The sequence below is a fragment of the Staurois parvus genome, unplaced genomic scaffold (assembly GCF_062004578.1).
Source record: "Staurois parvus isolate SC_StPar_1 unplaced genomic scaffold, SC_StPar_1.0 ptg000195l, whole genome shotgun sequence".
Classification (NCBI taxonomy): domain Eukaryota; kingdom Metazoa; phylum Chordata; class Amphibia; order Anura; family Ranidae; genus Staurois; species Staurois parvus.
In genome coordinates, this window is record NW_028317991.1 from 6,898,941 (window position 1) to 6,920,775 (window position 21,835).

The following is a 21,835-nucleotide window of genomic DNA, read 5'->3' on the forward strand; positions in this document are numbered from 1 at the left end:
AAATAGTAAAAAATTAACAATTTCAGACATTTTTAGAGAAATCAAGAGAGCAGAAGCAGAGAGAGCAGTATGTGCTGAGATGACCTGTTTTTTTTTTTTTTTTGTGGTGTTTGGATGTGTTCCAGCTCATTTCTGTGCAGAAATTATTATTGCAGCAGCGTCTAACCTCAAAGTATGGTGTACCGGGTCCATTTGAGTATCGGGAAAACGCTTTGCATGCATTTTTCATGATGAAAAAAGGCTCTGGACAGCATCTGGAAATGGAAGAGTTAAAATTTTTCCAAGCACTTATAAACGCGGTTAGCAGCGTTTACAAACGTATGGCGTTTTAAACGCTGATAAAATCTGCTGAATGCAAGTTTTATGCGTTCAAAAAAACGACTGTAAACTCAACTGCCTGTAAACAACTGTAAACGGCATAGTATACATGGACACATAGGAAAACATTAGGGAGAGTTCAGGGGCTGCTGAAATAAGAATGCAGAAAAGCTCGTAAACGTGAGTTTATCAGTTGCAGTGTACATGGAGCCTAAGGAACGACATTCAGAAAGGGTAGCCAGGGTGGTCCTTTAAGAGACGTCATGTGGGGAGGGAGACTGTCTATGTTGGAGATCAGGTGAGACCATGCAGAAATCACTGTTACTTAAATTGGTTCTAAACTCAAAACGTTTTTTTTTACCTCTTCAAATTAACTTTTTATGCATGTATTTACGTGTAAAATACTGACTGGCAACTCTGTATTTGTATTTTGCATCTGTATTTTTTTTTTTTTAACTTTACACAGTGCGTGTTTACGCACCTACAGTCATGACCAAAAATATTGGCACCTCTACTTTTCTGTTGGATAATGCACCATTTCACCCAGAAAACAGTTGAAATTACAAATGTTTAGGCATTCTCTTGTTTATTTCTGTTGTTTTTATTTATAGGACACAAAAAAGTGGAGAAACGAAAAGCCAAATCTGACACAATATTTTTGGCCGTGGCTGTATGTGTACAGCCACATTGAAAACAATGGGCTGCATTTAGATATGCAGTAGAAACAAAAAAATTTTTAGATTTATCCATGCTTACTGGAGCCCCCATGTTCCTCTTGACTCCCCCCCCCCCCCCCCCCCACCCACCTTCCCAGCATCGCTGCTAGCTTCCCTCTCCCGCCAGCTGCTGTGGGCATACAGGACTGGGGATCTCTTCAGGATTGAGAGCGGGGGAAGAGGCTAGGAAATAGGCTGTATTTACTTGGCCCTTGCTTTTGTGGACGAACACAATGAGTGATTAGTTTTAATCACTCACTGTGTTCATTCATAACTGAAGCATAGTAAATTGTACAGAGAGCTTTCTGTATATTCGCTGTCCAATGCAGCTGAGGCTGCAGAGAAAGGGACTGAGGAATGTATATCCTCAGAACCTTTCTCTATTTTAAAAATGAGACATCAGGCATCTGTCTATACCCCTGATATTTCACCAAAGCCCCCCCTTCAGTGTTGTAAAAAAAAAAAAAAAAAAGAAGAAAACAATGTAAAAAAAATGGAAAAGTGTAAAACAAATGTTTAAAAATTTTTAAAAGTAATACAAAAACTAAGGGCTCAGTCATACGGACTCTCTGACCTATACAGTGTGAATGAGCAGTTTGTTTGTGCTACTGGAGCTGCCTGTTACTCTCCCTAGGTTCACATCTGTGTGGGTGGTGCCGCTACAGATCCGCTTGAAAATCCGTGCAGCCGCACCACCCGCACAGAGAATTGCGGACCCCGCGGGCAGGTGCTATTAGTTCTAATGGCACACCGCCCGCACTGGGAAATGCAACCATACTGGGAACCGAGGTTCCCGTGCGGGCTGCGTTTTCCAAAGAAGTGCAGGGACTTCTTCCCTGCGTGTCACGGGCACTGGAGTCCATTCAAATGAATAGGCTCTCGTGCTCAGGCAAAACGCGGCGCACACGGCCTCATAGATGTGAACCGGGGGTCTATGAGGACACAGTGGCTGTATGAACACAGCCACAGTTCTGGGTGATTGGTCCCAAATGCACAGTGTCTGATTTGGGGCTGTACAATTACAGCCACACACCTGTCAAATTTTGGACCTGTGGCTGTGTTCATGCAGTTGCTGCGTCCCGCTTGCGTAACATAAGCTGCCTGCACACAGCCACAAACAAAACACAGATTCACACTGTACAGCCCCAAGACCTCATTCATAGACATAACTTTATTAACTTAAATACATTTGTATTTTTTAGATTTAGCAGTAAGTTGTGTTTGCTAATAATGATTTTAGTGTATGTAGCACTACCCCCTTAGGGGTTGCTGAAGTTTTGGGTCCCCTTTCAGTCCTGCACAGCCAGGAAACATGCACTTTCACATAGAATTGTATTCAGGAGTCCGTAACCAATCCTTGAGCTTTGTTTTTGTGATTTTTATTATAAGGAGATTTAAAACTTGGATAGGGTTAGGAGTGTACGGGATGCCCAACAGAACTGTAACTTAGAACAATCTTCCTGAACTATGTTCAAGTCTTTACTCTTCTATCCGGCTGCCTGAAGGAATCCCTGAACAGGGGATCCAGTACCTGTCACTTTAAAAGAAGACAGTCCCAGGTAGTTGCTAATCTGGTTTCCCACCAGAGTGCCTCCTTCCCTTATCTGGCCCAAGGGGTGCAGGTCTACTCACTCAATCTTCCTCCTGTGCTGCTGGTGGGTTGGTGGCTGCTACCAGGCCTTTTAGCTGGGCCGCTCCTTCCCTGCCTCACAGATGGTCCTTTCTCAGGTTGCCGGTGAAGTCCCGAGCTTTCCTCCTTCCAAGGTCCTCTTCCTGTAGGTGAGCCCCTCTCCATCTGGGCCCCCTCACAGGTTCTTGTCTTCCAGCCTCACATCCTCCTCCTCTTTCATCTGAACTCTCCTCCTGCTGAGCAGGCTCAGTTACTCTTAAAGGCTGTTCTGACCCCTTGCTAAGCCTCCTGTTTGGGATTGGCCAGGATCCTCTAAGATTACAGACTAGCCACTTCTCAGATCCACCCACTAGACCTTTCTCCAAAGTTCTAGAGCAGGGGGAAGTTCCAGAGGGTTGGTCTGCAGCGCCTCTCAGCTCTGACTACAGTTTGACCCCTGCTAGCTATCACACCCAGGCTGCTACTTAGCCCTCCTAGCTAACAACCGAGGTCTAGCTCCTCCTAGGAGGATTCTACATGTATTTTTTGTGAAAATATTATTTTAATGGGGGGGGGGGTGGACCTGTCAGGTAGGCTGTGATTTCGAACAGCAGCCCTGTATATTTATTTCAGATGCAGCACACCAGATTCAGGCACAGCACACCAACATCAAAACCTCATCCCCACTGTAAAACATGGCGGAAGGGGCATCATGGTTTGGGGCTGCTTTGCTGCCTCAGAGCCTGGACGGATTGTTGTCATTGATGGGAAGATGAATTCCAGAGTTTATCAAGACATTTTGCAGGAAAACGTATGACCATCTGTCCGCCAACTGAAGCTCCGCAGAGGATGGGTGATGCAACAGGACAATGACCCAAAGCATACAAGTAATTCAACAAAACAATGGCTGCAACAGCACAGAATACGCCTTCTGGAGTGGCCCAGTCAGAGTCCTGACCTCAACCCGATTGAAATGCTGTGGCATGACCTTAAGAGAGCGATTCACACCAGACATCCCAAGAATATTGCTACACTGAACAGTTTTGTGAAGAGGAGTGGTCCAAAATTACTCCAGATCGTTGTGCAGGTCTGATCTGCAACTACAGGAAACGTTTGGTTGAGGTTATTACTGCCAAAGGAGGGTCAACCAAGTATTAAGTCCAAAGGTTCACATACTTTTTCCTCCCTGCACTGTGAATGTTTACATGTTATGTGCAAGTAAACCATGGCAACATCTAATGTTTGTGTAGTATTATGTTCAGCAGACTGTGTTCTTCTATTGTTGTGACTTAGATGACGTTCAGAGCACATTTTATGCCCAATTCATGCAAAACTCCACATAATCCCAAGGGGTTCACATACTTTTTCTTGCAACTGTAGCTCTGTCAATTTACGCAGCACTATATATATATATATATATATATATATATATATATATATATATATATATATATATATATATATATATATATATATGAATGATGTAGGTTCACAGTAAAAGATTCCATGGATGTCCATGCCTTTTTATATTGCTGAGCTCACCAGTGCGTTCTTCTTTCCTTAGAATCAACTCAAGAACTTTTACATGCCTAATTGATGACGAAATAATGGAGTAGCCCACACCTGGCCATGAAACAGCTTTTGATTCAATTGTCCAATTACTTTTGGTCCCTTGATAAAGGGGAGATGGCTACTCTTAAGACCTGTAATTCCTAAACACTTCCTCCAATTTGGATGTACATACCCACAAATTAAACCTGAGAGTGTGCACTTTCATCCCATATCCATTATATAACTATAGCTTGAATATGTTTTGGTAAATACCTGAAAAAACTAAAATTGTGCCTGTGTCCAAATATATATGGACCTAACTGTTTTATTGTACATTCACATCAGTCCCTAATCCTCAAGGGGTGTACAATCTAAGGTCCCTAACTTGCATTCATACATACACATACTAGGGACAATTTAGACAGTATCCAATTAACCTACCAGCATGTCTTTGGAGTGTGGGAGGAAACCGGAGTACCCAGAGGACATATGTATGTACATCTATGTAGTGTATATACTTGTTATGCATTGCATTACACTGAGACAATTGTAACCTAATGGCTTAACTGCTTTCGTGCCGTCCTATAGCAGAAATACAGGGCGGCACATGTGCGCAAAATCCTGTATATTCACGTGATTTTTCAGTTCTGCAGGCCCTACCCCCACCGCCAGTCGGTGCCTCTGCTGTCAATCACCGGGCCCCAGCACTTGGTAATCACCGAGTATCTCCGATGGAGAAGAGACCTGTATATAAACAACACAGATCTCTCCCGTCAGCTCCTGCACACTGCTTTGTGTGGCTTTGCAGAGCAATACAAAGCAGTGTGCTTACAGTGAAGCACACACACAGCCCCCATAGTGAAACAGCACATGGTTAACCCTCTAATTGCCCGGAAGAGCAAAAGATCCGCTCCAAGTGAGTTCCGAATCTGCATAACCACTCCACAGACACGCAGGTGCTGGCTAGATCTGTGATCACTGATGCAATGGAAAAACAGAATGGTTGGCCACACAAACATCAATGTGGTGGATGAAATCCTTTATTGGAATCCTTTACATACAATATAAGAACATGACAGCCTCAAGACAGGACATTACGCTTTGATCGCTCCACATGTTAACTCCTTCCTGCCCAGTGCCATTAATACAGGTTCAGTGTTTTTGATTAGCACTGATCACTGTACTGGTGTCACTGGGCATGTTAGTGACACCATATCCATATTGGGTTTTTTTTTTAGCGAAGACATGTAGCAGAATACATTTTGGCCTAAATTTATGCCGAAATTAGATTTTTAAAATGTTTTTACTGGACATGTTTAATAGCAGAAAGTCAAAAATATATATTTTTTTCTCAAAATTGTTGGTTTTTTTTTGTTTATTGCGCAAAAAATAAAAACGCACAGGCAATCAAATACCGCTGAAAGCCAGCTCTATTTGTGGGAAAAAAAGGACGTAAATTTCATTTGGGTGCAGTGTTGCATGACGGCGCAATTGTCAGTTAAAATAATGCAGCGCTGTGTCGCAAAAAATGGCCTGATCAGGAAGGGGGGTAAATTCTCCAGAGGGCAAATGGTTAAACAGTCATAATTTTAATACATTTTTTTTTCTTTTAAAGGGAGCACTGACCTACATTGTAATGACACATCACAGTGCGAGTTCACTGTGCACACCGGTGCATGTGTATTACGCACACCAGAACGTGCTCCCTTTGCTTTGAATGAACCCTAAAAAATGGTATCAGTTCTAGTGATTTGTAGCTCAGTCAGTACCTCAGAAAGTAATCAGAGAGTTTTGTTGCTGCCTCGGATCTCTGATACAAAGTTGCTGGTGTGATGTGGTTCTAAATAAAGGCTGGACAAATACCGGGTCCATTTTCTTAGTGTACATTAAATGGCATCTTCTTGATTCCTAAAAAAAGCCTACTTGGCTCCTGTAATAGACTGGCTGGGTCTTGAAATCTACATGCATGTGGCCACCCCGGCTCCAAAATCATTATATTGTAGCCGGCCTATCTGAGCGCTTCATTACTTGGCCATTTTTCAGCTTTCAATGATGTGATAGTTTGGCTGACAATTACTCGGTCATGCAACTCTATAACCAAAATAAGTTGCTTAAATTATTTTTTTTAGACAGAACTTTCTTTTGGTGGTATTTAATAACCAGTGTTTTTTGTTAAACTATAAAAGCACAAAGAGGCCCAAAAAGTTTAAATTAAAAAAACCTATCAAATGTAATATACCAGGATAGTACAGACTCTGAACATGACCCTATTTTTGGAAAGAAGACACCCCCAGGTAACCTTCTTTTTTGCCACAAATTTTTTAAAAGTTAGAAACATGTTGGCTTTGAGGTAGTTAAAACATAGAGCTTTTTAATGGTGCATCAGATATAATGCATATCCATTGTACATGTACAGGAGAATTTGAATCTGTTGCTTCCCTTCATTCATTAAATCTTATCCCTTTATTCACGAATCCTCCTATTTCTCTGTTGTGAGAGGAAGGAAAGGGATCTGAAATGTAAACACTTGCCGTGTTTACCTTTTGTGATTGGCCATTTCAGTGATCACAAGGCAGAGAGCCACTCTGATTGGCTCTGTGCATTTTACCTGTGATCTGCACTGTCTGATGACTGCATGATCACAGGCATTGTGTGCACACCCAATGCACAAGTAGTAAACAACACGCCATTTTGAAATGGTGCTCCAGAAATGTATGTTCACCAGACTGCAGCTTATCAACAGCAGAGCAAAAGGGTTTTAAAGAGATTCTGTTGCTAGTTTAAAAAGATGATAAAAAGTGCTGCCTGTAGGGCAAAATTTAAACATTTCACATTTGGCAAGGGGTACCACTGCTAAACGTGACCCATTCAATTGAATGGGGCCACACTGCAAATGTGTGCAAGGCATAGGATTGTGGTGGTTTGGCATTTCGAGGTGAATTTTGAGAGAAATTTTCTGTATCCAATACACCAGGTGTCCCCTGCTTTGGCACCATCCAGGGGCCCTATGTCACTACTGTGGCTTGTTCTAATGTAGGGGCCGGCTAGTTGAACAACAGCACACAGAGAGACCAGATTTCCATCACACACAGCCTTTGTAGCTCTGGAATACTTAACATTAGCAGCATGGATGATGAAATGGGTCCAGTGGCATACTAAATGGGTGCAGCCCGTACTGGGTACCAATTCACTGGGGGTACTGTGTCTGATATTCTTCTTCTTATGCTCCAGGTATATGACAGAGCGGGAGGACTTTCCCTCCCTCTGAACTGCAGCTGCTCTGGGCCGTTTAGGGGGGGGGTAGTCCTTTCCTGAAGAAGGGGTTGGGGCTGAGCAGTGGTGTCTCTGTACAGAGGGGTCTGTACTGGGGGGGGGGTAACTCTCCTGAAGGGTTAGTAGTAGGCAGGGGTCACTATCTTGATGGGTCTGTATTGGGGTGGGGTGACTGTCCTGAAGAGTCTGTACTGGGGTGGGGTGACTGTCCTGAAGAGTCTGTATTGGAGTGGGGTGACTGTCCCGAAGAGTCTATACTGCAGAGGAATGACTGTCCTGAGGGATATGTATTGGGGAGGGTTGTCTGTACTGGGGTGTCCTTACTAGGGAAGGCTGTCTGCACTGAGGGCTCTGTACTGGGGGTTACTGTCCTGAGGGAAGTCTGTACTGGGAAGGGGTTACTGTCCTGAGCAGTCTGTATTGAGGATGAGTGACTGTCCTGAGGGGTCTGTATTGGGTGGGGTGACTGTTCTAAAGGATCTGTATGGGGACAGGGATATCTGTTCTTGGGGGGTCCTGGAGGGTCTGTGCTGGGGTGGGGATATCTTTTCTGGGGGGTGACTGTGCTGAAGGATCTATAAGGGTGCAGGAATATCTTTCCTGGGGGGGTGACTGTCCTGAGGGGTCTGTGCTGGGACAGGGATGTCTGTACAGATGTGTGGGAGAAGGCAGTTGGTCTGTACTGGGGAGTGGTGACTGTTCTGAGAGGTCTTTGCTGGTGTGCTGTATGGGGAATTTGGGTTTGGAGTGGGTAAAAGCACTGTGGCATATGTGTGCAATGTATAGGGGGAAGAGGCTCAGGTTTTATTAAACCATGCCCTTTTAAGCCCCTCCCACTGTTGGTTTGAAATTTGGCCACACCCATAATTTGCTGCAGCTTTATTTCGGAAATTGTTTTTGTGTCTACGGGGAAAAGGGGAGTAGGGGTGTTTAAAAGTTAAAAAAAAAAAATATTGGCACTGGAAAGATGTCTTGGGCATGCCTCTGTGTTTTCTTTACTGATTGCAATAAAAAAAAACAAAACAAAAATGTGTTGTATATCAACATACTGTATATTGCTTCTAAGAAATATTGATGTTCATAACTTGGCCACAGTTCTTTAACATGGTGTTTCCATAATTTTGTCCAACTAAACTCCTTGGTTATTGATCTGGTCCGTTAAGTAGCATTACGTGCCATTGCCAGGTTTGCTGTGTCTCCCGGCACAGTCTCAAGAGCATGGAGGAGATTCCAGGAGACAGGCAGTTACTCTAGGAGATCTGGACAGGGCTGTAGAAGGTCCTTAACCCATCAGCAGGACTGGTATCTGTTCCTTTGTGCAAGGAGGAACAGGATGAGCACTGCCAGAGCTCTACAAAATGACCTCCAGCAAGGCCACTGGTGTGAATGTCTCTGACCAATCAGAAACAGACTTCATGAGGGTGGCCTGAGGGCCCGACATCCTCTAGTGGGCCCTGTACTCACTGCCCGGCACCATAGAGCTCGATTGGCATTTGCCATTGAACACCAGAATTAGCAGGTCCACCACTGGCACCCTGTGCTTTTCACAGATGAGAGCAGGTTCATCCTGAGCACATGTGACAGACGTGAAAGGGTCTGGAGAAGCCGTGGAGAACGTTATGCTGTCTGTAACATTGTTCAGCATGACCGCTTTGGTGGTGGGTCAGTGATGGTCTGGGGAAGAATATCCAAGGAGGGACAAACAGACCTCTACAGGCTAGACCAGTGGTGGGCAACCTTTTTTTTCAACTGAGCCAAATCTCGCCAAAACCACGATTGAAATTTATTTTGAGAGCCACATTTTTAAAACTGAAAATACTTCTCCCATATAGTAATTCATCCCCCATAGTAATTCATCCCCCATATAGTAATTCATCCCCCATAGAGTAATTCATCCCCCATAGAGTAATTCATCCCCCATATAGTAATTCATCCCCCATAGTAATTCATCCCCCATAGCAATTCATCCCCCATAGCAATTCATCCCCCATATAGCAATTCATCCCCCATATAGTAATTCATCCCCCATATAGTAATTCATCCCCCATATAGTAATTCATCCCCCATAGTAATTCATCCCCCATAGTAATTCACCCCCCCATAGTAATTCATCCCCCCATAGTAATTCATCCCCCATATAGTAATTCATCCCCCCCTATAGTAATTCATCCCCCCATAGTAATTCATCCCCCCCATAGTAATTCATCCCCCATAGTAATTCATCCCCCATATAGTAATTCATCCCCCATAGAGTAATTCATCCCCCATAGAGTAATTCATCCCCCATATAGTAATTCATCCCCCCCATAGTAATTCATCCCCCATAGTAATTCATCCCCCCTATAGTAATTCATCCCCCCTATAGTAATTCATCCCCCCTATAGTAATTTATCCCCCATAGTAATTCATCCCCCCTATAGTAATTCATCCCCCCTAGTAATTCATCCCCCCTAGTAATTCATCCCCCCTATAGTAATTCATCTCCCATATAGTAATTCATCCCCCATATAGTAAGTCCCCCCCCATATAGTAAGTCCCCCCCCATATAGTAATTCATCCCCCATATAGTAAGTCCCCCATATAGTAATTCATCCCCCATATAGTAAGTCCCCCCGTGTCAATTCACTTACCTTTGCTCCGCGCGTTCCTCTCGTCGTGCTTCCCGCGCCGTTCTGGTCTTCAGGGCGGACTGTGAGAGGAGAGGAGTTCGTCACGCTGCCCCGCCTACATCCTGGCTGCCCCGCCTACATCCTGACAGCTGCAGAGTCCTGACTTTTGGGGCGGCCGCCCGAGAGGAGGGAGGGGAGCGGGCGGCCGTCCGAGAGGAGGGAGGGGAGGGGAGGTGAGGGGAGGGGAGGTGAGGGGGCAGCCGCCCGGCACACGCCCGTCTGAGAGGAGGGAGGGGAGGGAGAGGAGGGAGGGGAGGGAGGGGAGCGGGCGCCCGGCACACAGAAGAGCCGCATTTAAGCTTGTAAAGAGCCGCATGTGGCTCGCGAGCCGCGGCTTGCCGACCACTGGGCTAGACAATGACACCCTGACTGCCATTAGGTATTGGGATGAAATCCTTGGACCCATTGTCAGACCCTACGCTGGTGCAGGGGGTCCTGGGTTCCTCTTGGTGCACGCCATACAAACTACGGAGGACCATTTTGAGTTGATGCAATGAAATTTCAGCAAAATGGACTCGCCTGCTGCATCATTTTCTCACTTTGATTTTTGGGGTGTCCTTGAATTCAGTCCTCTCAAGGTTGATAATTTTCATTTCCAGCAAACGATGGGGCATTCTTACATTCCTAACACATTATATATAACATATTTTTCCCCATTGAGATCCGATGTGTTTTTAAAGTGTTCCTTTAATTTTTTTGAGCAGTGTGTGTATATATGTGTATGTATATGTATAAAATTTCAAACTGATCTCTCATCCATATATGATTTATATAAAGACTATACTTTTCCTTTAAAGTCCATGATTGTGTTGCAGTAGATCCAGGTGATGTTTCTTGGGAGATAATGTAATTGCATTGGATAATATGACACAAACCGAATGAAGCTAGATGTTCTGTACAGGATCCAGTCTGGGACTGAGATAAACTGCAGTCTGATGGAAGCTTGACAGAGGCTGATGTGATGCAGACATGCGGTTTGGTGCCATTGACATAGCCGCTGTGTTATCCATGCAGGCGTGATTGACATACTGAGCTCACAGACTGTTTTCTGAGCTCATCTGCTTGCAGGTCGTGCTCTTCAGAATGGCTTCATATCCAATTGTTTTATATCACTCGGCGCCAGGGTGTTGCCAGGAGGATCACACACCATAACTGGGCTAAATGAGCAAGCTGTTTTGTGATGACCGTGGAGAAGATTATTGTGTAATACAATATACAGTATAATAGCTATTAAACTGTAATGGATTTGGGTCAATTTTATTGTATTTTGGGGTTTAAAGGTTTTTGTTTGTATATTTAATTTGTTTAAAAAAAATGTAATGACAAGAGATTCTCAGAGCACAATGGGTTCATTATAGAGCCAGAGTAGCTGGCTTTGAGGCTTTGTATGTCTGATTGAAACTTTAGAATGAGCCATGTGAATAAGGATGAGTTGCTCTGATTCTTATTCAGCTCCAGCTAATAAATATATTGTGTTTTTATATTTTTATAAATATACAGATAATAAATAAATAAAAAAAATTATTTATATATATATATAATGTGTGTATGTAACCAGACAACCAGACATGTGAAAAGAACACTAGAGTTCCACTTACTGGCCTAACAGGAGAACACAAAATACATTAGTATTTTAATTTTTTTTTTGGTTGAATAAAAAAAAGAAAATAAGGCTCCGTTCAGATGGGTTCTGACACCTGTCCTGGGTGCAGACCTCCTTAGTTATTGCTCCTGCATCTACTCCAGGCTGTGTGCGGGCATTTAGCTGTCTGTCAAAACTTGATATGGGGTCAGGAGCACAGATCTGAGGACAGACAGCATGCCCTCGGATCCATGCACCCGCTCCTGTCCATGTGTCCGATATTGACGTGGTTGTGTCTGTGCAGCCGTTGCACCCGCATCCACCTCTATAGGTTGCCTACATCCAGCCTGGGACAAGTGCAGGCATAAAACCAAAGAGCGCAGGCAGGATGGGTACCAGCGTCTGTCTGAATGAAGCCTAATACAAAATGTTATTAGGGTTGGTTCACTCCAGAACACGGTGCAGGAAAGGCGTGTTCAGTGTGTGTTTCCCATAGCATGTTCAAAAGGCACTGCTTTTGCAATCTGCTGCATGTGCCAATACATTGTCAACAGCACCCCAATGAGAAGTTGCAAATGCGGTGCATTTACGGGCACCAGATTGCATGGTAATGCACAACCATGCAATCTGGTGTGGCAAGTTTTTAAAAAGTAGTGCATGCTCTATTGTTTGCACAATTTCAGTCTAATCAATTGAATCATTGGATTGAGGTGTTCCAATCACCTCCATGGCCACAGGTGTATACAATCATCACCTAGGCATGCAGACTGCATCTACAAACATTTGTGAAAGAATGGGTCGCTCTCAGGAGCTCAGTGAAATCAAGCGTGGTCCCGTGATAGGTTGCCACTTGTACAGGTCATCCGTGAAATTCTGTTGCTACGAAATATTCCACAGTCAACTGTTAGGGGTATTATAACAGTAAAAGTATAAACTGAGAACAACAGCAACTCAGCCACCAAGTGGTAGGCCACCTAAAATAACAGAGCAGGGTCAGTGCATGCTGAAACGCACAGTGCGCAGAAGTCGCCATCTGTCTGCAGAGTCAATAGCTAAAGACCTCCAAACTTCGTGTGGTCTTCAGATTAGCACAACAGTGCATACAGAGCTCCATGGAATGGGTTTCCATGGTCGAGCAGCTGCATCCAAGCCTTACATCACCAAGTGCTATGCAAAGCGGCGGATGCAGTGGTGTAAAGCACGCCGCCACTGGACTCTAACGCAGTGGAGACATGTTCTCTGGAGTGGCTAATCACACTTCTCTGTCTGGCAATCCGATAGACATAGACACACTCCTAAACCTTATGGACAGCCTTCCCAGAAGAGTTGAAGCTGTTATAACTGCAAAGGGCGGGGCCAACTCAATATTGAACCCTACGGGCTAAGACTGGGATGCCATTAAAGTTCATGTGCGTGTAAAGGCAGGCGGCCTAATACTTTTGGCAATATAGCGTATGTACAAAAGCACTGAACATTCTATTTGTTTTTGAAAGTGTGGAGAAGGGTTAGAACCTTTGCCAGGCATTATTGCTGCATGTGTCTCCAGTAGTGATTTCCGATAACTTTCTGTGCCAGTGATATCTTGTTATAGTCTGCTACACAGGGAGTCACCTGAACAGGAAATGGGGGGGAGGGGGGTTCTCACAGAAAACAATTTGAACCTAATCGTTTATCGTTTGCTGCTCTATCCTCCCATGATAGTCTCCTGGACTTTTCCAGAACCTCTCCCATCCTCTGGATCTCCCTACACCAGTATGTCCAGTCCGCTCCTACTCTGTCGACTTTAGTCGATCCTTGAAAACTCATTAATTCAAGGAAGCCTAACCCCAACTTCACCTACAAAAGCCATATTTGAGTCACCTCCATCAGATCATCCTCTGCAGCTATTACCATTGGTTCCATCTCCCCCTCCCTTTAAATCAGGTGTCTCCAAATGTTCTAAACAAAGGGCTGGTTACCTGTCCTTCAGACTTTAGGAGGGCCAGAGTGGCAAGTGGGAGTAGAAAGCGTCAGTAGGAGTTAACAAAAATGCCATAGTGCTTGTAGTCAGTGGAAGGAGAAATGGTGTCCAGTCACTGGTATTAGTTGGAGGAACAGTGCCCCATCGTTGGTGTCAGGGGGAGGAATAGTGCCCCATCGTTGGTGTCAGGGGGAGGAATAGTGCCCCATCGTTGGTGTCAGGGGGAGGAATAGTGCCCCATCATTGGTGTCAGGAGGAGGAACAGTGCCCCATCATTGGTGTCTGTGGGAGGAACAGTGCCCCATCATTGGTGTCTGTGGGAGGAACAGTGCCCCATCATTGGTGTCTGTGGGAGGAATAGTGCCCCATCATTGGTGTCTGTGGGAGGAATAGTGCCCCATCATTGGTGTCTGTGGGAGGAATAGTGCCCCATCGTTGGTGTCAGGGGGAGGAATAGTGCCCCATCACTGGTGTCAGGGGGAGGAATAGTGCCCCATCACTGGTTTCAGAGGGATGTAGAGTGCCCCATCATTGGTATCAGAGGAAGGAATCATACCCCATCCTTGGTATTAGTTGGAGAAATAGTACCTAATTGTTTATATCAGTGGGAAAATTGTGCCCCATTATTGTTGTCAGTGGAAGGAAAAATGCCCCATAGTTGGTGCCAGTGAAAGAAATGGTGCCTCCTTGTTGGTATCAGTAGGAGGAATAGTACCCCCAGGGCCGGATAGAGACAAGCAAAGGGCAGCAGTTTGGAGACCACTTCTTTAGATTGTAAGCTCCATGAGCAGCGCCCTCCTACTCCTTTTATATAGAATTATATTGTAATTGCACTACCCCCCTTATATTGTAAAGCGCAATTTGTTAGCACTATATAAATCCTGTATACTAATAATTGAAATGCTGCGGTCGGCCATATGCCTTCACATTCATTCTTTCTCTATTGGTGCATTAGGCGCATGAGTTTTGCATTGATTGTCTGAATGATCTCCTTAAACTCCTCAGCGATGGATAGATAGACATAGATATCTATATATCTATATATATCTATCTATCTATATATATATCTATCTATCTATCTCTATATATATATATATATATATATATATATATATATATATATATATATATATCTATCTAATATATATATATATATATATATATATATATGACTTTTTTTTTTTCCAGAGACCACAACAGTAACACTTTGGTAGGATGGGGAAAATTTTTTGTATTGCTGTCCATGTCTTCCTGTCCTGGTGACTCCATCCCCACATTTCTTGTCCAGGTATAAGAGTGATGGAAAATCCCTGCTCCACCCATCAGGCACGAAGCATTAAAAACCTGACAGCTTCTAACCCATCCTCATTTTTGTTTTGTCCAAAATTAAAGTGGAACTCCAGGATTTATTCCCCTGTATACAAGAAGGGAAATCCAAAGAACAAAAATAATTAGAGTTCTAATTTAAGAAACATTTTTGCTGGAATTGGGTTTTGAAAACAGCATGCTGGGTATGGTACCTGTGGTTTTGTATTGAGAAGGAGCCAAAATCACATTCCTTTCATAGTGTTTGAGGACCTACCCACAGACCTTAGACCGGTCTCAGGAGACTCATGAACACTTTCTAAGTTGTACAGCTTTGTAAAGACCAACAACTTTTTTTTTTCGCCTTGGAAATGTTCCTAAAATATTTGTGACAGTACTAGATAGTACCAGAACAATGCGGCCAGGTATAGTGGATTTACACCACGGTCACACCGATCCGACTTTGAAATCTTGTGACTTCCAGTGAAGTTGCATGATTTCAAAGTCGGATATTATTCTGACTTGCAAGACACAGATGTCTATGCAAGTCACACCTGAAGTAGTGCATGCACTACTTTAGAAATTGGTGTGGCTCTGACCAAGTCGGAATCGTACCGATATGAGCGCTTTAATAGTGTGCGACTTGCCATGCATTTTGCATGGCAAATCATATAGCAAGTCGCACCCGATGTGACCCGGCACTTATATGTCACAACTTGTGTTTTGTGCTTTTGTTACAACTTGTGTTTACCAGAAGATGGAGAAATAGACAAACTGATAATTCATCCAAAAGAAAAAAAAAACCAATCTCATAGATTTTTTTTTTTTTTCTGGTAATGTCAGCATGTCGTGAGGATTGTTTAATTAAAAATGTGCATGGTTTTAAACTAAGTTTCTTAAAGCAGCCTTTTTTAACTAGGGTAACCAGGCCTGGGGTGCCTTCAGGTTTCTTCAGGGACGCCTTGGCAAAATGAGTAAAAATTAACCAAAAAATTGTATATAAGCCATTGGGTGGTTCAAGGCTGCCTTTTAGTTAACCACTTACCCTCCATAGAATTTACCCCCCCCCCCCTTCCTGACCAGGCCATTTTTTGCGTTATGGCACTGCATTACTTTAACTGACAATTGCACGGTCATGCATCACTGCACCCAAATGAAATTTATGTCCTTTTCCCCCGAATAGAGCTTTCTTTCAGTGGTATTTGATCGCCTGTGTGGTTTTTTTATTTTTTGCACAACAAAAAAAAACCCCGACAATTTCGAAAAAAAAGAAAACATTTTTGGCTTTTTGCTTTTAAATCTAATTTCCTCATAAATTTGTGCCAAAATGTATTCTGCGACATGTCTTTGCTAAAACAAAATTCCAATACGTGTAACTTAATTGGTTTACGTGAAAGTTATAGCGTTTACAAATAGCAGTATAGATACTGGAATTTTTAATTTTTTTTCTATACTAGTAATGGCGGTGATCAGCGACTTATAGCAGGACTGCGGTGGGCAGTCCGACACTGGGGGGGGGGGAACTGAGTTGGTGTCACTGACATCCCCAGTGACAGCAATACAGTGATTAGTGCTAATAAAGAGCACTGACACTGTACTAATGGCACTGGGCAGGAAGGGGTTAACATGGGGTGATCAAAGGGTTAACTGTGTACTGTTTTACTGTGTGCTGTGTTAGTGCTTTCAACTGTAAGCACACCCATGCAAAGCAGTGTGCAGTAGTTGACAGGGGAGAGAACTGTATTGTCTACATACAGTTCTCTCCCTCCGTTGGTTATGCTTGGCAATCACCGTGTGCCGACGAGTAATCACCGGCCGTGACCCGGAGATTGACAGCCGAGGCCTCAAATAGCTCTCGCGTGCCCCCTACCCGGAAAGGAAAATCGTGTATATATAGGTGATTTTGCGCACCCCTGCTGCCATGTAGCTGTATATCTGCTATAGGGCAGTGGGAAAGTAGTTAAACCAGGCCATGGCTTTTCATTGTGGACCAATACAACCTTCCATCCACTGGCGTCCTAAGAACCGATGATTTCATTGGTTGATGAGGACGTCAGGTGCCTGCTCAGCATCCTTGTTTGCCCCTCTCCTGCCCCTTTCCATCATCACTGGGGTCACATTAGCAGAATAAGGGAGAGAGAACCACTGGAATAGGTGCCCTGCATTTGTGGATGTTGATGTGTTATGTAAAAGCATTTTGTTTAATTTTTTACATTTTAGAATGGGGTGCCTTGAGATTGTGCAGAATTTTATATGGTACCTTGACTTGAAAAACTGGGAAACCCTGCCTTAACCGCTTCCCATTCGCCCTATAGCAGAATTACTGCTACAGGGTGGCAAGGGTGTGCAAAATCACATATACATACATGCTTTTGCACTTCCGGGTAGGGGGCGCACGCACCGCCATTCGTGGCCCTGGCTATCAATCACCAGGTCCCGGCCAGTGATTACTCGCCGGCGCCCGGTGATTGACGAGCATCTCCGACAGGGGGGGGGGAACTGTATGTATACAAAATAGTTCTCTCCCCTGTCAGCTCCTGCACACTGCTTTGCATGGCTGTGCATAGCACAGCCATGCAAAGCAGTGTGCTTACAGTGAAACACAAAAACAGCCCAGTATGTAAAACGGCACACAGTTAACCCTTTGATCGCCCCACATGTTAGCCCCTTCCTGCCCAGTGCCGTTAGCACAGTGTCAGTGCTTTAATTAACTGATCACTGTATTGGTGTCACTGGGGATGTCAGTGACACCAAGTCAGTTTCCCCCCAGTCTCAGAATGTCCGCCACAGTGCTGCTATAAGTCGCTGATCGCCGCCATTACTAGTAAAAATAAAAAATACAAAAAACAATCCCAGTATATATACAGTGGGGCAAAAAAATATTTAGTCAGCCACCAATTGTGCAAGTTCTCCCACTTAAAAAGATGAGAGAGGCCTGTAGTTGGCATCATAGGGAGACCTCAACTATGAGAGACAAAATGAGAAACAAAATCCAGACAATCACATTGGCTGATTTGGAAAGAATTTATTTGCAAATTATGGTGGAAAATAAGTATTTGGTCACCTACAAACAAGCAAGATTTCTGGCTCTCACAGACTTGTACCTTCTTCTTTAAGAGGCTCCTCTGTCCTGCACTCATTACCTGTATCAATGACACCTGTTTGAACTTGTATCAGTATAAAAGACACCTGTCCACAACCTCAAACAGTCACACTCTAAACTCCACTATGGTGAAGACCGAAGAGCTGTCGAAGGACAGCAGAAACAAAATTGTAGACCTGCACCAGGCTGGGAAGATTGAATCTGCAATAGGCAAGCAGCTTGGTGTGAACAAATCAACTGTGGGAGCAATAAATAGAAAATGGAAGACATACAAGACCACTGATAATCTCCCTCGATCTGGGGCTCCACACAAGATCTCACCCCGTGGGGTCAAATGATCAGAAGAACGGTGAGCAAAAATCCCAGGACCACATGGGGGGACCTAGTGAATGACCTGCAGAGAGCTGGGACCAACGTAACAAAGGCTACCATCAGTAACACACTACGCCGCCAGGGACTCATATCCTGCAGTGCCAGACGTGTCCCCCTGCTTAAGCCAGTACATGTCCGGGCCCATCTGAAGTTTGCTAGAGAGCATTTGGATGATCCAGAAGAGGATTGGGAGAATGTCATACGGTCAGATGAAACCAAAATAGAACTGTTTGGTAGAAACACAACTCGTCGTGTTTGGAGGAGAGAGAATGCTGAGTTGCATCCAAAGAACATCATACCTACTGTGAAGCATGGGGGTGGCAACATCATGCTTTGGGGCTGTTTCTCCGCAAAGGGACCAGGACGACTGATCCATGTACAGGACAGAATGAATGGGGCCATGTATCGTGAGATTTTGAGTGCAAACCTCCTTCCATCAGCAAGGGCATTGAAGATGAAACATGGCTGGGTCTTTCAACATGACAATGATCCCAAACATACCGCCCGGGCAACGAAGGCGTGGCTTCGTAAGAAGCATTTCAAGGTCCTGGAGTGGCCTAGCCAGTCTCCAGATCTCAACCCTATAGAAAACCTTTGGAGGGAGTTGAAAGTCTGTGTTGCCCAGCGACAGCCCCAAAACATCACTGCTCTAGAGGAGATCTGCATGGAGGAATGGGCCAACATACCAGCAACAGTGTGTGCCAACCTTGTGAAGACTTACAGGAAACGTTTGACCTCTGTCATTGCCAACAAAGGATATATAACAAAGTATTGAGATGAACTTTTGATATTGACCAAATACTTATTTTCCACCATAAGTTGCAAATAAATTCTTTCCAAATCAGCCAATGTGATTGTCTGGATTTTGTTTCTCATTTTGTCTCTCATAGTTGAGGTCTACCTATGATGCCAGTTACAGGCCTCTCTCATCTTTTTAAGTGGGAGAACTTGCACAATTGGTGGCTGACTAAATACTTTTTTGCCCCACAGTATATCACCATTTGTAAATGCTGTAACTTTCATGTAAACCAATTAATTTACAAGTATTGGGATTTTTTGTAGCAGAATACATTTTGGCCTAAATTTATGATGAAATTTGATTTTTTTTTTATTGTTTTACTGGACATGTTTAATAGCGAAAAGTCAAAAATATTGTTTTTTTTTTTTCTCAAAATGGTCGCTTTTTTTATGGCGCAAAGAAATAAAAAACGCACAGGCGATTAAATACCACCAAAAGAAATCTCTATTTGTGGGGAAAAAAAGGATGTAAATTCTATTTGGGTGCAGCATTGCATGACCACGCAATTGTCCGTTAAATTAACACAGCGCCGTAACGCAAAAAATGGCCTGGTCAGGAAGGGGGGTAAATCCTCTGTGGTGGCAAGTGGTTAAAGTATGTCTAATGCCAAATCTTTTTTTTTTTTTTTTTGTATAGTGTATGGAAAAATTAAAATACCTGCCAGAAACACAAACCCTGCGAGCGTCCTCTGGTGCTTAGTGAGGGACAGTATTGGTTCGTGTAGACGGCCTTCCCAGGGGTTACATGGTCACAAAGGCTAAAGACTAACAAAGATTCTTTAGAAGAGTCAATTTTGCACTCACAAGTAGAAGTGCCTTCATCAAAGCCTAAGGTCCAGCAGCAGTAGCCCACCGTTCGTGGGCAGTTTTTGGGCAGTAACACAGATGCCCCACCAGCTTAGCAACCCTTGGCATCAGCAGACATGAACTGGACTGTTTCTCAGTGGCATCCTCCATTGCTTGGAAGCACCTCCTGTGGCTAGCACACACTACTTTCAGGTGCCATTGCAATTGCAACACACTGTTCTCAAGTCCTTAATCTTAATGTTGGGGACAAAGAGAGCATTAAATACTTAACTAGACATGTTAAGACTACTATCTGGTGTATGGTGAGCTTAAACACAACACAGTTTATCAGCCAATCAAAATACATCTCTCATTTGTCTTCTCTAGCCTGCTGAATGCTTTCTTCTGATTGCTAAATTTGAGTTACTGAACATCGTTGCAACCTCTTTGCTTTTTATTTAGATAAACTCTTTGTCTCATATTCCTTTTAAACTATATATCATCTTGGCCAGTTTTGGCTGGTGAGGAACACTAATTGGTGTCTCTCTCTACAGGAAAAAGACCCTGATGTTCTCCAGTGGATTCAATCAAAGACAAAGAATGGATTCATCAAATCTAGCAAGATGTCTCTGAAGGTGTTTGATTCCCCCCAATATGACATAGATGTCACCCCATCTCTGGCACCCCTGATCACAGGAGAGGAAATCTTCATCTGTGAGGACTTCAGCCTGGAGAAGTACAGAGAGAACCTCCGTACTGAAACACTGGGGAAAATGGTGCTGTTTTCCGAGGTCACCACCACCACGTTCAACCTTCTGGATGGGTAAGTCCTGAAGCAGTTTCACTAAACAACTACATTTGTGACCCATGAGCTAGAATAAGGATTTGATAATGTTAACAACTGATTCACCTGGGAGATTCTCTTTGGTATCCTAGATCAATCATTTGATCAATCATTCCGGCATGCTTACTTAGAGAGGCTGTTGGTTTGCTGCATTTATCAGCTTTAAAGGGTTATTTCACCTTTATGACACCTTTCCAAAAAATTACTTAAGCATTCCAGCTTCTCTAGTATACTAAAAAGCAGTCTTCAGGTTTCAAAAAAGATTCACACCTTATTGCATGCTAAAATCTGCTTCAGTTCTGTAGATACTGACATAGGCCATACCGATCACAGCAGGTCTGCTTATTGTAATTGCATCATTAGCCTCAGTGATCTTAAAATTGTAGTCTTTTGAGACATTCCTCTAGATATGCAGCACCCTTGGCATGCATCTCATCTAAGATGAAAGGCTCATTGCCATCAACCTAAGCACACAGCAGAGGATTCCTGACATTTTTTTCTAAAGGGGAGCTCCAAATTATAGTCGAATATTATTAAAAAATATCTTTCCTTTTCATTCTGCATCATTGTTTTCGATACAATTCAATGTGATATGACAACCTGGAGGTGCTCTGTGCGCCATTGATGTACGGAACAGCCAAGAAATTGTATTTCCTGCTTGTGTGATTGGCTCACCGATTTTCCCAGAAATAGACGGTACAAGTCATCCTCTGAAACAAATTTTTTGATTATGGTGAGATATTCCTAAAGGGTTAATCACTTTTCAAGGGATAAATAAAATAGGTTCCTTTAAAAAAAGTGAATGTGCACGAAACGCGTCGGAGAGGAGCCTTGTCGCCATTTTGATTACTCCCACAGTGAGTGCTGACAGCTATTCTTTGCTCTGCTTTATTCCCATTTTTTCACTAAAATACTACACTATTAGCACCTTATTGTTTCTCGCTTGTTA

At 43.6% G+C, this 21,835-nt stretch overlaps 1 protein-coding gene across 1 annotated transcript in view; it reads left to right on the forward strand.

Annotated features, from left to right (window-relative positions):
• The window catches only part of HLCS (holocarboxylase synthetase), a 283,272-nt gene that overhangs the window by 89,856 nt on the left and 171,581 nt on the right, over positions 1 to 21,835 (forward strand). The window contains exon 7 of the mRNA XM_089677921.1: positions 20,597 to 20,865. Coding sequence (XP_089534047.1) covers positions 20,597 to 20,865 — 269 coding nt within the window. The remainder of the gene's footprint in view (positions 1 to 20,596; positions 20,866 to 21,835) is intronic.